Raw genomic sequence first — 17,613 nt, 5'->3', positions numbered from 1 at the left:
TTGATTTTATTCATGATTTAATTAGTTATTTCACAGTTTAATTATTGGTTTATTATTTCATTATTATGTATTTAATGATTTAATTAACAAGGCATTTAGGTAATTATTTAAAGGTGCATTTACAGTATTTGATTGTAGCTGAGATAGGCGCCAGCGCCCCCCGCGACCCCGAAAGGGAATAAGCGGTAGAAAATGGATGGATGGATGGATTTTGTCCCATTTGGTGCTTCATGATAGTACACACCATAACAGCTGCAAATTTTTTTTAATAATTTGGCAGGCAATTCCCATATTTGGCATACGTTTGGTATGTCTTCAAGATCAAAGTGACTTTGATCTTTACATGCTACTTATAGTTGCATCACTATTTTGCCACAAAGGGACAAAACCAATGTGTTTGATTGCCAGTTAATTCGGATGCGGACTGCATCTAAGTAGCATTTAAGTTTCATTTAGTGTGTTTACATGAGGCTTGGAAAGGGAACAAAGGGTGAACAGAGCCCATATACTGAGATAGTTTGTCTTACCCACGTAACGCTTCTTGCCCATAAAGTCCACATCTGACGCGGGCAGGGGCCTAAATATGGAGGAGTTTTCATTGATGTCAAAACGGCTGCCTGTAAAAGGTAGAAGAGTTAGTTGTGTGGTGTGTGCCAGCATTAGTCCCTGACAGAATGCTCTGTCAGGATTGTATTTTTTAATAGCACTGGCCTGCATCAACAACTAGTCAGCCCAACACATGCTGCAGCATTCACTACGGCTTTAAGTCTGCACTTTTCTACAAACACAAAACTCAGAGTTCCTTCTTGGATTGCAGTACAATACACGCCGATAATGTTATCCAGGTGGAAGATTTGTTAAGAATGGCACACACCTGTACAACCCCCAGTTCTAATACAAACACACAGTCAATTGCATGTATATTCAAAATGATTACCAGAAATGTTCCAATTAAAATCTTGTGTGGTCTCCAAAAGTGGCCTTTTAGGTTTAAAAAACATTGCCATTAACCGTTGTGGCCTCTCTTGGTTCTTGGCCAGGTGTGTTTAAACTACGGCCCACAGGCGTCTTTAATTTGGCTCGCAATACATTTTTCTGTTTAATTGCAGGATAATTTTTTTAAAATTTTAAACGTCTGACAATCTGATTGCTGCAAATTTGCCACCACCTTGACAACGTGAGTAAATCAGGTCAATGATGATGAATTGTGAATTGAGGTAAATACAGCAGAGCATTTACTCAAATGACTGAATCCAAACAACCTTGCCTGCTCATGGCGCCAAAAAAATGCAGCTATACCACAAAGTCAACACACGGTCACCTGCTTAATGAACTTTGTGGATATTTTAAAAAACGTCCACGCACGATAAAAAATTCAAAATTACACCTATTTTGAATCCACTAAAACATGATGGAAAAAACCGAGGAGCCAGATGAGGTGGTTCGAGCATCTGGTCAGAATGCCACCCGAACGCCTCCCTAGAGAGGTGTTAAGGGCACGTCCAACCGATAGGAGGCCACGGGGAAGACCGAGGACACGTTAGGAAGACTATGTCTCCCGGCTGGCCTGGGAACGCTTTGTGATCCCCGGGAATAGCTGGACAAAGGAAAGTCTGGGCTTCCCTGCTTAGGCTGCTGCCCCCGCGACCCAACCTTGGATAAGCGGAGGAAGATGGATGGAAAAAATGCTAAATACTCTCTCCACACTTATCCATGTTTAGTTGCCTGATATTTTTGATTGACTACAAAACTTTAAGGAGGTTGTCATGGACGTAAACAAGCTGAGAGTCCAACTTTCAGATACTTTGTATCCATTATATTAATTTAATGTGGTTGTGTATATATATATATATATATATATATATATATATGTATGTATGTATGTGTATGTATACACACATATATATATGTATGTATGTATGTATGTGTATGTATACACACATATATATATATATGTGTGTATATGTATATATATGTTTCTATGTGTGTATATATATATATATATATATATATATATATATATACATATGTGTGTATATATATATATATATATATGTGTGTATATATATGTATGCATGTGTGTATATATGTATGTATGTATATATATATGAATTTGTAAACATGTATAAGCTATATATATATTTATAGATATATGTGTGTATGTATATATGGATATATGTGTATGTATGTATATATGTGTGTATGTATATGTATATATAAGTATGTGTGTGTATATACATATGTATATATATGTGTATATATGTATAAACTTATGTGTATATGTATATATATATGTATATACATGTGTATATATGTATGTGTATATATATATATATATATATATATATATATACGTGTATATATATGTATATATTTATGTATATACGTGTGTATATATGTATGTATATATATATGTATGTATGTATATATGTATGTATGTATATATATATATGTATGTATATATATATGCATGTATGTATGTATATATATGTGTATGTATGTATATATATATATATATATATATATATATATATATATATATATATATATATATATATATATACAAGAAAATAAGTATTTGAACACCCTGCTATTTTGCAAGTTCTCCCACTTAGAAATCATGGAGGTGTCTGAAATATTCACGGTAGGTGCGTGTCCGCTGTATGAGAGATAACCTAAAAAGAAAAATACAGAAATCACATTCTATGATTTTTTTAACAATTTATTTGTGTAATGCAAACGTGTTTTCAGCAGAAAATAAGTATTTGAACACCTGTCCATCAGCTACAATTCTGATTCTCAAAGACTTGTTAGTCCACTTGTACAAGTCCTCCTCCACTTCACTGTATTATCCTGAATCAGATGCACCTGTGTGACGTCGTTAGCTGCATAAAGACACCTGTCCACTCCATACAATCAGAAAGACCTAAAGATTCAGCATGGCTAAGAGCAAGGAGCTGTCCAAAGACACCAGAGACAAAATTGTACAACTCCACAAGGATGGAAAGGGCTACGGAGAAATTGCCAAGCAGCTTGGTGAAAAAAGGTCCACTGTTGGAGCAATCATTAAAAAATGGAAGAAGCTAAACATGACGGTCAATCTCAATGGGAGTGGAGCCCCATGCAAGATATCACCCCGTGGGGTCTCAATGATGCTAAGAAAGGTGAGGAATCAGCCCAGGCCTACACGGTAGGACTTGGTCAATGACCCGAAAAGAGCTGGGACCACTGTTTCCATGGTCACTCTTGGTAATACACTAAGACGTCATGGTTTGAAATCATGCATGGCACGTAAGGTTCCCCTGCTTAAACCAGCACATGTTAAGGCCCGTCTTAAGTTTGCCAATGACCATTTGGATGATCTAGAGGAGTCATGAGAGAAAGTTTTGTGGACAGATGAGACCAAAATTGACCTTTTTGGTCATAATTCCACTATGCGTGTTTGGAGGAACAAGAATGATGCGTACCATCCCAGAAACACCATCCCTACTGTGAAGCATGGGGGTGGTAGCATCATGCTTTGGGGGTGTTTTTCTGCTCGTGGGACAGGACGACTGTACTGTTTTAAGGAGAGGATGACTGCAGCCATGTATTGTGAGATTTTGGCCAAACACCTCCTTCCCTCAGTCAGATCATTGAAGATGAGTTGTGGCTGGATCTTCCATCATGACAATGCCCCAAAGCACACAGCCAGGGAAACCAAGAAGTGGCTTCGTAAGAACCACATCAAGGTTCCGGAGAGGCCTAGCCAGTCTCCAGACCTAAATCTAATTGAAAATCTTTGGAGGGAGCTGAAGGTCTGTGTTACTCAGCGATAGCCCAGAAACCTGACTGATCTAGAGAAGATCTGTGTGGAGGAGTGGGCGAAAATCCCTCCTGCAGTCTTTGCAAACCTGGTGAAGAACTGCAGGAAACGTTTGACCTCTGTAATTGCAAACTAAGGCTACTCTACCAAATATTAATGTTGGTGTTCAAATACTTATTTTCAGATGCATCACACAAATAAATTGTTAAAAAATCATAGATTGTCATTTCTGGATTTTTCTTTTTAGGTTATCTCTCATACAGTGGACATGCACCTACCGTGAAATTTTCAGACCCCTCCATGATTTCTAAGTGGGAGAACTTGCAAAATAGCAGGGTGTTCAAATACTTATTTTCTTCGCTGTATGTATATATATATATATATATATATATATATATATATATATATTGTAGGGATGTGGGAAATAATCGATTAGAATACGAATCGCGATTCTCACGTTGTGCGATTCAGAATCGGTTCTCTTTTTTTGTTTAAAAATCGATTTTTTGGGGGATTTTTTTTTGATCAGTCCAACAAACCAATATACAGCAATACCATAACAATGCAATCCAATTCCAAAACCAAATCTGAACCAGCAACACTCAGAACTGTTTTAAACAGAGCAATTGAGGAGACACAAACAAGACACAGAACAAACCAAAAGTAGTGAAACAAAAATGAATATTATCAACAACAGTATCAATATTAGTTATCATTTCAGCATAGCAGTGATTAAAAATCCCTCTTTGACATTATCATTAGACATTTATAAAAATTTGAAAAAAAGAACAATAGTGTCACAGTGGCTTACACTTGCATCGCATCTAATAAGCTTGACAACACACTGTGTCCAATATTTTCACAAATATAAAATAGGTCATTTTTTGGTTCGTTTAATAGTTAAAACAAATGTACATTATTGCAATCAGTTGATAAAACATTGTCTTTTACAATTATAAAAGCTTTTTACAAAAATATACTATTCTGCTAGCATGTCAGCAGACTGGGGTAGATCCTGCTGAAATCCTATGTATTGAATGAATACAGAATCCTTTTGAATCGGAAAAATATCGTTTTTGAATCGAGAATCGCGTTGAATCGAAAAAATCGATATATTATCAAATCGCGACCCCAAGAATCGATATTGAATCGAATCGTGGGACACCCAAAGATTCACAGCCCTAATATATATATATATATATATATATACACACACCCATATATATATGGGTGTGTGTGTGTGTGTGTGTGTGTGTGTGTGTGTGTGTGTGTGTGTGTGTGTATAAATATGCTATGGTCCCATCCTTTGGACGAGTACAATTCTACATAATTGCAATTTAATGACAAGTTTTATTTTGTGTAAACGTATTACATGAATTTACATCCGGCACAGTACAGACATACAACACTGCAAACACAAATATAAAATAAAAAAAAATAACAATTAAAACCTATTATCATGCTTTATTTGTAAAAGTTTTGACTCTTTCATGCATTGCTTTTTGTGATTTGTGTGTGGTTTCTTACTGTTTAAAAACGGGGCAGTGGTGGTGGTCTGATGTCTGCGCTCCTGCTTAGGCTTGGACGTGACCATAGGGAAAGGTTTCAGGATGGACTCCTTCTCTCCTTGTTTGAGGTCCATGGGTTTATCTGGGGGAGGAGGAGGAGGTCAGTGTATCATGTGACTCATGCACAGTTGTGTTCCATCTGCTTTGGCCACCGTCCTTGCAGGCTGCTAAAACATCACGTGTGACGTTGCTTAAAAAGTTGGGGAGAGGGGAGAGTCCGCCACTAAAGTCCTTTAATTGCCACCCATGCACTTAAGCATTTATGTGCTTAACAAGAGACAACAGAACAACAAGCAAGAACAACAGGATATGAAAAAAATATCATTAATTTGTTATTTGCTGCTTCTCTGCTTTTGTGAGCACATTGTGTGCTTGTCATTGCAATCCTTTTGTGTTTTGGTCTCTTAACACGTCAAAGACAGCTGAATTAAATTGTGGTGAAAGAGGAAAAAAGAGAATAATTTAACAGTGTGGTTTCGGGGGAATAATAGAGCGGCCTGAGTTGCTTTGATTCATTCAAGATTGATAAACAGGAAGCATCTTACCATGCAAGCAAGGTGCAGTGGAAGTTCTAAAGTCGAAAGCCACTTGGTTGGGCTTATCGCCCGCGACATATGTTATTCTTAGGCGCATGTTTTGCAACACCTGATTAAAATGAGTGGTTTTCCATCCATCCATTAACTACTACTTGTCCCTCTGGCGGTATTGGGGGGCTGGAGCCTATCCCAGCCGCATTCGGGCAGAAGGCGGGGTAAACTCTGGACGAGTCGCCACTTCATCGCAGGGCCAACACAGATAGACCGACAAGCATTCACACTCACATTCACACACTTGAGCCAATTTTGTGCGTTTCCAATCAACTTTCTTATTATGCGAAACAGAATTTTTAAAAAAAAATTTTGTACAAAGTGCCTGTTAATGAGCACTTTACTTATTCTTGGTTTGTTCCATTTTTGGGAGAAAAGGCTCTCAAACGCTCGCTTTTGAATCGTTAGGGTTTTAGGGACATTAAGAAACATCAGTAAAGAATCTATCAACTTTTATTCCAAGTGAAAAGACTAGAAAGTGTGAAGTATTTTTAACACTTTGCTAATAACAGTGCTTAAAGGGGACCTGTGATTAATGTTGTCTTTTCTGGCTTATAAATGTTATAAAGTTGAATTCTCATGTTAAAGGTTCATGCATTTTTGGAGGCCTTTGTTCGCCAGGTTTTGCAGTCCTGCTACGTCGTGACGTCACATACTTATTTGGACATTAAGTCAAACGTTCAGCCAAAGGGGCGGACCTCTGCTTTAGGCATTGAAGCAACATAAAAAAAGGTTGAAAAAAGTACAATTTTAATCTACAGTAATCTTGGCATACACACAGTAACACTGACGTTTGACATGCAGGGCAGCTTTTTTTAATGCAAGTCTGAACTGATCGGCGAGTGTGCAGTTGTACCTAACGTTCTGACCGGGTAAATGTATTAAGTGGTACCTCATGGGGCTGCACAATAATTGACATTGGGGTTTTAATTAGTGCAATAAATAATAAATAAAACACCGCAAGAGAATCAGGTTTTGGTTGTCCACTGTCACTGGCATTTGGGAGACATATTTGCCAATCAGAATTGTTGAGCCTGGTGTGTGTTCGTATTTTGTTTCAAACAGGGAGAAAGACCTTTCACTTTGTGCAAAGCTCTCAGAATGTGTGTATTTAACAATAGAATTAATTGAATGCAGTGAGGTCACTTTACAGTCATTCACAATCTTTGTTTCGCTGGGAAGAGTGCGAGACCGCTTGCTTACACACACAGGACGCACGTACTGGCAGTCTCCTACTCACAACTTGTTAGTAAGAAGTTCTCCAAAGTAACAAAAAGTAGGAGTATGATTACAGAGCCAAATGTCCCCATGTGGTAATACTTCAGCTTCAACCCGGATAGACAATATGAGTCCTTCAACACGGAACAAGTGGGAATGCCTTGATTACATAATAGCTGCAAAAGAATAAGTCAACCCAATGTAGTTTTTTAAACTAGGAAAAAAAATGCATTTTAAGATGATTAATATTTATTTATGTTAGAATTGTGCTTTAGAAATTAGTCCATTTTATTTTAATTTTTTAAATTTAGTATAACAAAGTTATTTACCTTCCAATTACAGTACAATGGTAAACAATTCTACAGTTATGACAAATAAAAGTGTGTATCCTTTTAAATGGTTACTCGCATTATGTTATATTACATTGCATTATAATCAATGTATAGTTTGTATGGATTATGTCTTCAATTTAAGAGCATGATGAAGATAAATACTTTCAGTCCTTGCAGAAAGCCAAATGTTTCTTAAAGTAAATTATTGTGTATTTGTTTGTGTGGCACGTCCAGACAAGAGTATGTTGATTGACAGTCTAAAAGTCACATGATTTCTTTGATCCATTATTTTCAAAGTTTTAGGCATTTTTATGTAGAAAATATAAAAGTTACGATCGCAATTTTGGAGAAAAAAAAAATTGCACTAAGGTTTTTTCTTATAATTCATGCAGTCCTAATACTTCAACTCAAGATTTGAGTTACAAGCATCCCCGCCATTAGTTGATAGTGCTGAAAAGATTAACTGGACAGAATTCACTGAATAGGTTTAGATCATGATCATCAAAACATCATCAAATTATCAAAAACAAGCAAGTCTGCAACTTGACAAAGCAATTTGAGCATATCACTGCTCGTCTGAACCATACTGAAACAGAATGAGTGTAACGCAAACTGAGAATGTTGAAACAACTTCGAAACAGCTGACTTTTATTCATGAAAATATAGAGAAGCTGCTGATGGGGTTTTTGACAGAGAAGCATGTCATAAACTTCATAAAACTACTGTAGTTGTTTGTACTGCATTGCATTGTTTTTACACGATGTTAACTAAGTTTGTTTTTCGTTTTTAAAAGGGATGTTAGATGGTAAAATTGTGCCTTTGTGGGCATTTTAAAGAAGGTGGGAGGTGGTTTCATTTGCAATCTGGGAACGCCTTCAGAATCGAACATCTTGCAGAAAGACTCAAAGAAAAAAGTGACTGTGTAGCAAATTTTACACCAAAGCATATCCAATAAATTAGAGATGTCCGATAATATCGGACTGCTGATATTATCGGCCGATAAATGCTTAAAAATATAATATCGGAAATTATCGGTATCGGTTTCAAAAAGTATAATTTATGACTTTTTAAAACGCCCAAAGGGAGAAGTACAGAGCGCCAATTAACCTTAGAGGCACTGCCTTCGCGTGCCGGCCCAGTCACATAACATCTACGGCTTTTCACACACACAAGTGAATCCCACGCATACTTGATCAACAGCCATACAGCTCACACTGAGGGTGGCCGTATAAACAACTTTAACACTGTTACAAATATGCGCCACACTGTGAACCCACACCAAACAAGAATGAGAAACACATTTCGGGAGAACATCTGCACCGTAACACAACATAAACAACAGAACAAATACCCAGAACCCCTTGTAGTACTAACTCTTCCGGGACTCTAAAATATATTCCCCCCTCCCCCCAACTCCGCCCACTTCAACCTCCTCACGCTCTCCCAGGGAGCGCATGTCCCAGATTCCAAGCTGCTGTTTTGAGGCATGTTAAAAAAAATAATGCACTTTGTGACTTCAATAATAAATATGGCAGTTTCATGTTGGCATTTTTTTTCGTAACTTGAGTTGATTTATTTTGGAAAACCTTGTTTAATGCATCCAGCGGGGGCATCACAACAAAATTAGGCACAGTAATGTGTTAATTCCACGATTGTATATATCTGTATCGGTTGATATCGGAATCGGTAATTAAGAGTTGGACAATATTGGAATATCGGATATAGGCAAAAAAGCCATTATCGAAGGAAGTGTTTTACAGGTGGATTAAAATCATAATGGCGACTTGTCCAGGGTTTGCACTGCATTCCGTCCGAGTGCAGCTAGGATAGGCTCCAGCCGTACTGCGACCCTGAGAGGGATAAGCGGTAGAAGATGGATGGATGGATGGACGGAAGGTCCCCTATAACTTCTTTTTACACAAAATACTGAAGATGTTAAAAAAAAAGTGAGATCCACGAGGCACATCGGCGACTCTGCTTAGGTTGTTGAAGTTGGTTTTGTTGCTAACCATAACAGTGATTATCGTATTTTTACAGTTGCATGACACATAAAAATGGCAATAATGTTAAAACTATCGCTTGTTTAAATTTGCTTTAAAACCTCAACAAACAAATGTTCAAGTTTCTGATAAGTAAATATGTTAGCAAATGTAATTATGTAAACAAATCACAGGCGCTCAACCTTAAACCGTATACTAAAAGCCCCTGTAGTTGGTGTTGTTTGCATGACAAAAGCATTGTAGCCTGGGAAATAGATATCAATGTGCGCTCCTGTCAAAGGAGTAACGTATATTACTGCATTGTTTAATTGCATAGTGTCACACTCACTGCGGTCATTATTAGGCTTTCCCACCAGGTTGGGTCTCTTGTTGACGGGAAGAGAAGAGCGCAGAACTGCAAAGAATAGCGGACAAACAATTAGAATCTTCTAAAAAACAACAACATACGGAGCAACAGGTCGTCTGCAGTGTGGAAGACAAGGAGGATGATGAAACTGAAAACGAATTGGTTTGTGGTTAATGTTGGAAATAGTACAATCACAGTGAAAGAAGGCAACACTGATGGATTTGAAGATTTGCAGAAGAAGAGTGGTAATTTAAAAAATAAAATAAAACTCACAGAGAAGTTATAAGAAAAGCAAAAACAAAAGTTGAGGATTGGCATCGTAATCGATTAATATTAAGAATTTATGTCCAGCTTGTAATAAGACAAGTTGGTTGCTGCTGGTCATTATAGCTGAGAGTGATCTCAGCTACGTATAGTTTGTCTGAAGAAGTGACATCAGCTATGAGGTCGTAGGAAACATTGTAATCAACATATCTTCCTGAGATCCAGCATCTTCCGCGATCAATGTTTGTGGACATACATAACAGGGCTATTTTTTCTGAAATGTGTAACTTTGACAAGAAAAAATAGACCAAAATAAAATGTCAACTACAGTGGAGCACATATTCTAAATACATGTACAGTGCTTAACAAATGTGTACATTTATTAGACCACATGTCCTAAACAAAAAAATTCAAATCAATCCATCTTCTTCCACTTAGCCGAGGTCGGGTTGCAGAGGCAGCAGCCGAAGCAGAAAAACCCAGACTTCCCTTTTAAAAATCTTTTAAAAACTAAAAAATGTTCCCTTTTTATTTGATGAACTAGTCCTTTTCTCACACATTTAAAACCCCAAAACCTTGTCTTGTATTAGGGAGTGCATGTGAATTGCTGTAATATTTTTATTTACTAGTTTTGTTTTTGTAAAACTGTACATTTGAAAATGCATGACAAACAATAATACTGATATAACAGTAAATATATCCTCCTAAAAAACATTTTTCTGTGCGGTGGAAATTTTTTGTGTAGAGTTATTTTGTGTCAGTGTTACACTTTTTGGACATCAATGTGGCCCTCTTCTGCAAAACACAAATGTTTCCTGCACAGGACACTGGCTCTAATGAAGTTACTCAAGTCTGTACGTAATATGCAGCTTAAAACTGAAGTCCAGAACATTAATCGATTAATTTACAATAGAGTCGATCAAGGAAAAGTAGCAAAATGCTCATCCTTTAAGAAAAGCACATCAAAGCCAGGCAGACTAAAACTTCTGCCACAAAGTGCCCATATAAACCTCAAATACGCGGAAAAATGTTTTAACAATTAAAAAAATAAGGTCCAGTTAATAGTTTTCAAAAAGTGACTCATATCCACAGATATGGACTGACTAGAATAGAACAAAGTTGTCACCAGTGACTTTGATTGATGCGGCAAATGTAACCGAAAGCGAGTGCAAGGCCTGTAATGGAAACCGCTTTGCAACCAACCCATGAATTATTGCTGAAGCACATCTCTGCTAAATCAGGCAGCAGGGAGTGAGCAAGCCTTAAGGGAGTCTTGTCTCCACACTTCCTTAATTGGAGTTGCTCAATTTGAGAGTTCACGGCCCTAGAATGAACTCCTTTTTGTTCATTTGTCATTCTCTTATCACAAAGAAAAATGCAATGTAATACACCTATCTAAGATCCAAAGGAATCTAATAGATTTGTTCATAGCCTTTTCTTGATCAGTTTTCTCAGCTAAAAGCATTCATTTTTTAAGACGGCTCTGCAACGTCTTTCAAATAGGCAATACATTTATTGGTGGGTGTTTTATACAAGATGGCTAGAAATACTGTGGTACCTCAGATTTTGTACAGCCCACTAAAATTTTTGACATGTTTTTTATGAAAATCAAGGTGAACACAGTAATCATAAAATAATGCTAGTTCCAGAGAGCCTTGCAACTAACTCTGAAACCATCATGATTTTACAGAACTACACACCAGCCATGACATGCATTGTTAATAATATGTGTTTTACAAATGTGGTTTGCGTTACTTGCCAGCGCCGGATTGGCTAACTTTTATTATAGGTTACAGGATCGGCAGAATACGTAGCGATGTTAAGCAGGATAATCTTTTATTAGCATAAAAAATGCTCAAACTACGGACGGGTATTTGATTTTTTTTTTTAAACTAACAGGAAGGCTAATGTTTCATATATGAGATGCCATCAAATGTTGTTTTTTTATTAGTGTCACATATGGCTTCTTTTTGGGTGTAAATGTGTCAAGACATGAACCCCTATTCTGTTACCTGAGCTATTATTTTTCATCAGTAGAATTGACCTGAAATCTGACTTAATTTTTTTTTTTTATGTTGAATTACTGCACTGGGCTTCACGGTGGCAGAGGGGTTAGTGCGTCTGCCTCACAATACGAAGTTCCTGCAGTCCTGGGTTCAAATCCAGGCTCGGGATCTTTCTGTGTGGAGTTTGCATGTTCTCCCCGTGAATGCGTGGGTTCCCTCCGGGTACTCCGGCTTCCTCCCACCTCCAAAGACATGCACCTGGGGATAGGTTGATTGGCAACACTAAATTGGCCCTAGTGTGTGAATGTGAGTGTGAATGTTGTCTGTCTATCTGTGTTGGCCCTGCGATGAGGTGGCGACTTGTCCAGGGTGTACCCCGCCTTCCGCCCGATTGTAGCTGAGATAGGCGCCAGCGCCCCCCGCGACCCCGAAAGGGAATAAGTGGTAGAAAATGGATGGATGGATGGATGGATGAATTACTGCAAAATATGCTACCCATCTTTAGAGGACTGACCAGCAAATGGGCCCAAAAATGACTGTTTAAGCAAAATGTCTTCTCTTACTACATAAGGCTTCATTTAGTAATCGAATAATCTATCGTTTAGTTTGGTCGATTAATCGAGTAATCGGATAAAACACACTTTATAGCTTCATTGTGTATTTAGTTTGAAATTGTTAGAACAAAAGGTTTTTCTGTTTTTCATAAACTTCGTTTTTTCTAATAAAATGCACATCATCAACATTTAAATTGCACTTTAAACATGTGTACGTTAAGAAAAATAAACTCTCCGTTCTGTGTGCTCTTTTGCAGCGGCCGTGCAGAAATCATGTTCGTGTATTCAAAGTTCCAGGCACAGATTCTATATATTTTTAAGAGTTACATTCATTAAACATATAGTGGAAGCAACAGAATATAAATTGAAGCCTTTTTATAATTGAATTATTTGATTATTTGTTGCAGCCTTAGTCCATAAGTCACAGACCACTTGAAATTTTTGAAAATGTCGGTTGTATATGTATGTTGGCATGTCGTATCTGAATAGGGGGCACCACAAATTTAATTATTGGCCAATAATTAATGGCAAACACCTTTTTATTTTATTTTATTATTTTTTTTTTATTGACAGAAGAAATTACAAACCCTGATAAAAGAAATGAGTGTATTACTTTTCTTGACTACAGAAATAAACCAATGTCTTTTGTCAGAGTTACACATTTCAGAATATAATGCACTGTTATGGATGCTAGTTCTTAGGAGGTTACACAGCCCTGTCATGAATGAAATGTGTTGCACTTCCAATGCGTGGTCTTAAATTTAGATCTGTATAATAATAGCTTGTAACTTTCATCCTTTCCTAATTTGAATCTGCCTAAAAATGTGTATCTGCCCGAGAAGTACCGGTAATATACTAAAGTAGGGTTTATATAAAGGGACCACTTATTCAGGGGAAAAAAAACAACAACAAAAGGTTTGACAGGCAAGCATTAATGGTTTGTGAAAAAAAAAAAAAAAGAACAGATCTGCATGATGAGGATGATAATGGAGACAAAATGTAACAGTGCTTGGTGTGTTAGTGCATGTGGAACACTCAAATACTTTGTTGTTAGTCTTTACCAGGTCTGTCTTTGGGCCACGCTCCAGGCTTAGGGAGAGCATTGCTCCTATGATGCACTGTTGGAGGGAGAAGAAGTCGTCAGTGGAACAAAGCTGGAGATGTGCGCCTTCTTTGACCTATTTTGTCGATAAAATTTGTAACTGGCACAGCTATTTTAGGACATTAATCTTACAGGTTCTCAGACTCCTCTGAGGAGTCTGCGGCAAATGTTTAGGAAAGGATGATACAAACAGAGAGGAAAAGGGGACCAGCGCTGTGCTTGGTTTGGCAAGCTAGTGTAAAATATGGAGTGTTCTAGCCAGACATCCCACATGGCCAGTGAAAAGAGGGGACTATGAGTCAAATTAACGAAGCCGAACATCCCGGTGTAGGTGTCAAATAAAATACACCACATATGGTTGAGCGAAAGAAGGAGAAAACCACCAAAGATAAAAAGGCCGAAGCGTTCCAGTGTATGCATTCTAAAGCTAAACCAGGATTCGTCTGCAGTCTTCTGTAAAAGCAATGAAAGAAGAAAAAGATGAAAGCCCAGAAAGAGGTAACTGGGGTACTCGGAGGAGAGGAAGAAGAGTTCTCCATTACCCCCAGGTGTCCTGGAGATGCTGTGGGAGGAGGTGGAGAACGATCTGCCGCCATTGCGAGTGAAGTGAGGTGGAACTCGGACACGTGAAAACGTTGTGTTTCTTCCCGCCGGAGCGACCGAGGAGCTTACAGGAGAGCCATCCGCTCTCTTCCAGTTACCTAAATAAGCAAGAAAGGCAGTCTGTTAAAGATTGGTGATCCCCTGACAGCGCAACCTAAATGGAACAAAATGGCAAACATCGGTGAGAAGAATGTAGACGACAGAGACCAAGGAATGGAATGGAAATGGTTTGTGAGCGCAGGAGGTGGTAGGGTGTGTTAGGTGGTTCTGCTGGCTGGTTGTGAGGATGAAGATGGAGAATGGGGAAGCAGTGATTATCATCCAGTAGCTGCAACTGGGTGTCACATGGTGGGTTTTAACGAAAGCAGTGATGGTAATGGGACCGGCTTGTTGCGGTGTTTTACCAAGATGGTAACTATTAGCTTCTTCTGCATCCAGGGCTGGTATTGGTAGAGGGTTGCCCTTCTCCGCTGTACGAGGAGGAGCTGTATAGGGGGAAAAAACTCATGTATATCCTAAAGAGTTGTGATTTTTTTCACATTTAGCAACTTTATAGAGCTACACCTTTAGCTTTACTAATTAGTTTCTTAGTAACCATCACAACAATATGTAAGCTACATTAAAGGTTTGGAAAATGGGGGTTTACCAGTAGGGACTGCCTGCAGTGGAATGACCTCGATGGGACCAGAATGAGTCCTGCCCAGAGGGGGAAACCGAATTCCAGGTTGCACTTCTTTTTGGGCAGGATTTTCCTTCAGTTGGGATTCAGTTGGGGGTAAACTATAGGCTGTCGATGAAGGTTTGGGTTGGTAAGGAGGGGTTGAAACAAAGGAAGGGGACTGGAGATGCCATTGGGTCCTGGCTAAAGTTTGTGGTTGGGTACTGCTTCTGATTATGGGTTTGTTGGTCTTGGCTGACTGATCTGGCTGTGTTTTAGGCCCAGATAAAGGATGTTCTGTGGGGCTTAAAGAACCAGACCAAACTGTATTAGCTTTTGTTAGAGACTCTGGGGTGTTTGATAGTCGGGCTTTGGGTTGAAATGTGGTCTGAAAATGGATCATGGGTTGAGATTGTGTTTCAAATTGTCTGTCTACTGTAGACCAGGATGGTTGTTTAGGTAAGATTTCCTTTGTTTGTATTGTTCGCCTTGGTGGTAGTTGCTCCTTTGTGGGTTGAGATGATTTTAGATTCGCCTTAACTTTTTTCGATTGTTGTATGATTAGCATTGTTGGATGAAGATATGGTGTCTTAGGCTGGAGTTGAAGCGGAGATACAGGTTGTGGCTTTGTCTGGGGTTTTGATTTGGTTTCAGTCTTCATTGGTGATCGGGTGTCGGACTGAGGTTTGAGCCTGGATGTTTGTTGGTGATGTTTTGGAATTAGTGTATAAGTTACAGGCTGAAGAGGTGGCTCTGAATTTGGTACATATTGGGATACAGACTTTTCTTTAGAACCTGGTTTAGATGGTAGGGATCTGGGCTTGGATTGCGGTGGCGGTTGGTGGAGGTTTAATGGAGTCGGGACTTGGGATTGGGGAAATTGTCCACCATTTTTCCTTGGAACTGGTACAGAAGGTGTAGTTGCTGGAATTTGAAGTGGAGGTGGAAAAAGAGGAACTAAGGGTAGCTCACGGGAAAGAGGGATGACAGATTTGAAGAGGCCTCCTCCTAGGTGATGTGTCAGAGAGAGAGAAAATATGTCTTGTAAAATGCGATTTTAAATAAACAACCCCGGAAACAACCCACTGATGCATGACTTAACAATAAGTTCCACATTATCTTTACCAATATCACACAATGTTTGGCACTATTGTTGTTTGATTGCTGCCTGCAGAACTCCAAGAAAAGTCCAAAAATATCACAGGCAAAGCTGAGGCAATGAAATCCTAAACCTAGGATAATGCATTGCCTGATTGTAATCAGGCAATGGTTGTAAGATCTGACACTGTTCTTGACTTCATTGCTAGTACTAATTTGGTTTTCAGTGTGATCTGATTCAGTTGGTTAAAACAAACTAAGTCAAAAACACAATGATACCCTTGTATCCGTCATTAAAAATGTCAATGATTTGCCTTTGTGCGTCTCATTAAACAGCTGACATCACACATTCAGTGGAGGATAACTTTTATAGGTCATTTCAAAGACCAAGAGTCACATTGGTTTTTCTTTAAACAAACTTGGAATTTACCGAATGGCTGTTTGGTGGTCACAGGCAATGCGGGTCCAGAGGTAGACAAGGGTTCCTGTCTAGTAGTTGTGGTGGGAGCTGACAAATATAGTGCATGTTAGATCATGTGAAAGAAGGTTTGTTGATGCAAATGAAGCTTTGTTTTACATTGGCCACATAAATCATTAAGGAATTTAAAGGCACATTTGTGGAGTAATCTATGGATTCCGTGAGAATATACCCCGTAAGTGAATTACCAAGAGTTGTTGTTGTTGTGGTCTTTTGGGTTATGTTGCGTGGGAGGGGCAGTCTGCCCTGCGTCTTATTGTGAAGCACTAACAAAGGCAAAGGACGAGAGGTTAATGGTAAGACGTCAGCACAGAAGATCAGATCACCGTCCTGCAATAGAAACTAGAAAGTGAACTCATGTGTTTATAGAAGTGCATATGGTTGAAAAGGAAATGCTTTCATGCGCTGTAAAAAAAAAAAAAATTATAGAAGTTTAACATGAGGTAGTTTTGGTTGAAAAGTCTTTGTGTATACCATGGCAGTGTTTCTCAAAACTTAATCACTTTTAAGGTTTAAACAATCGAGTATTTTAGTAATCGCATAATCAATCGATGAGTTTGTTCCAGTAATCGGAAAAAACACACTGTATAAATAAAAATACGCCTCAATGCGTATTTTAAGAAAAAAATATGAAATTAACAAGATGTTCTGCTTGGTAGAACCCTCTTGTAATAAATGCACATCATTAGCATTTAAAAGTCACTTTTTAAAAGTGTGCATAAATGATAGTTAAGAAAAACTCCACTGTTCACTGCCAAACTTCAGGGCATCTATACACCACTGCTCACATGTGTACTCTATGTATGTAGGTATGTATGCATATGTGTGTGTGTATATATATATATATATATATATATATATATATATATATATATATATATATATATAAATCCCATCCATCCATTTTCTACCGCTTATTCCCTTTGGGGTCGCGGGGGGCGCTGGTGCCTATCTCAGCTACGATCGGGCGGAAGGTGTGTATATACATTTGTGT

General features: G+C 38.3%; 1 protein-coding gene across 7 annotated transcripts in view; it reads right to left on the bottom strand.

Moving 5' to 3' along the window:
* The window catches only part of LOC133538319 (target of Nesh-SH3-like), a 74,235-nt gene that overhangs the window by 35,379 nt on the left and 21,243 nt on the right, over window positions 1-17,613 (bottom strand). Inside the window, exons 8-16 of one of the 7 annotated variants that reach the window (XM_061879845.1) lie at window positions 16,808-16,885; window positions 16,572-16,649; window positions 15,032-16,051; window positions 14,790-14,870; window positions 14,325-14,483; window positions 13,742-13,798; window positions 9,839-9,904; window positions 5,333-5,455; window positions 528-617 (exon numbers count right to left, since the gene is read on the bottom strand). In XM_061879845.1, coding sequence (XP_061735829.1) covers window positions 528-617; window positions 5,333-5,455; window positions 9,839-9,904; window positions 13,742-13,798; window positions 14,325-14,483; window positions 14,790-14,870; window positions 15,032-16,051; window positions 16,572-16,649; window positions 16,808-16,885 — 1,752 coding nt within the window. The remainder of the gene's footprint in view (window positions 1-527; window positions 618-5,332; window positions 5,456-9,838; window positions 9,905-13,741; window positions 13,799-14,324; window positions 14,484-14,789; window positions 14,871-15,031; window positions 16,052-16,571; window positions 16,650-16,807; window positions 16,886-17,613) is intronic. The other 6 variants (XM_061879846.1, XM_061879847.1, XM_061879848.1 and 3 more) reach the window with 6 other exon arrangements.

Source organism: Nerophis ophidion, linkage group LG19 (genome assembly GCF_033978795.1).
Source record: "Nerophis ophidion isolate RoL-2023_Sa linkage group LG19, RoL_Noph_v1.0, whole genome shotgun sequence".
NCBI lineage: Eukaryota > Metazoa > Chordata > Actinopteri > Syngnathiformes > Syngnathidae > Nerophis > Nerophis ophidion.
Note: the sequence above shows the minus strand (reverse complement) of the source record. Positions and strands in the feature narration are given on the sequence as shown.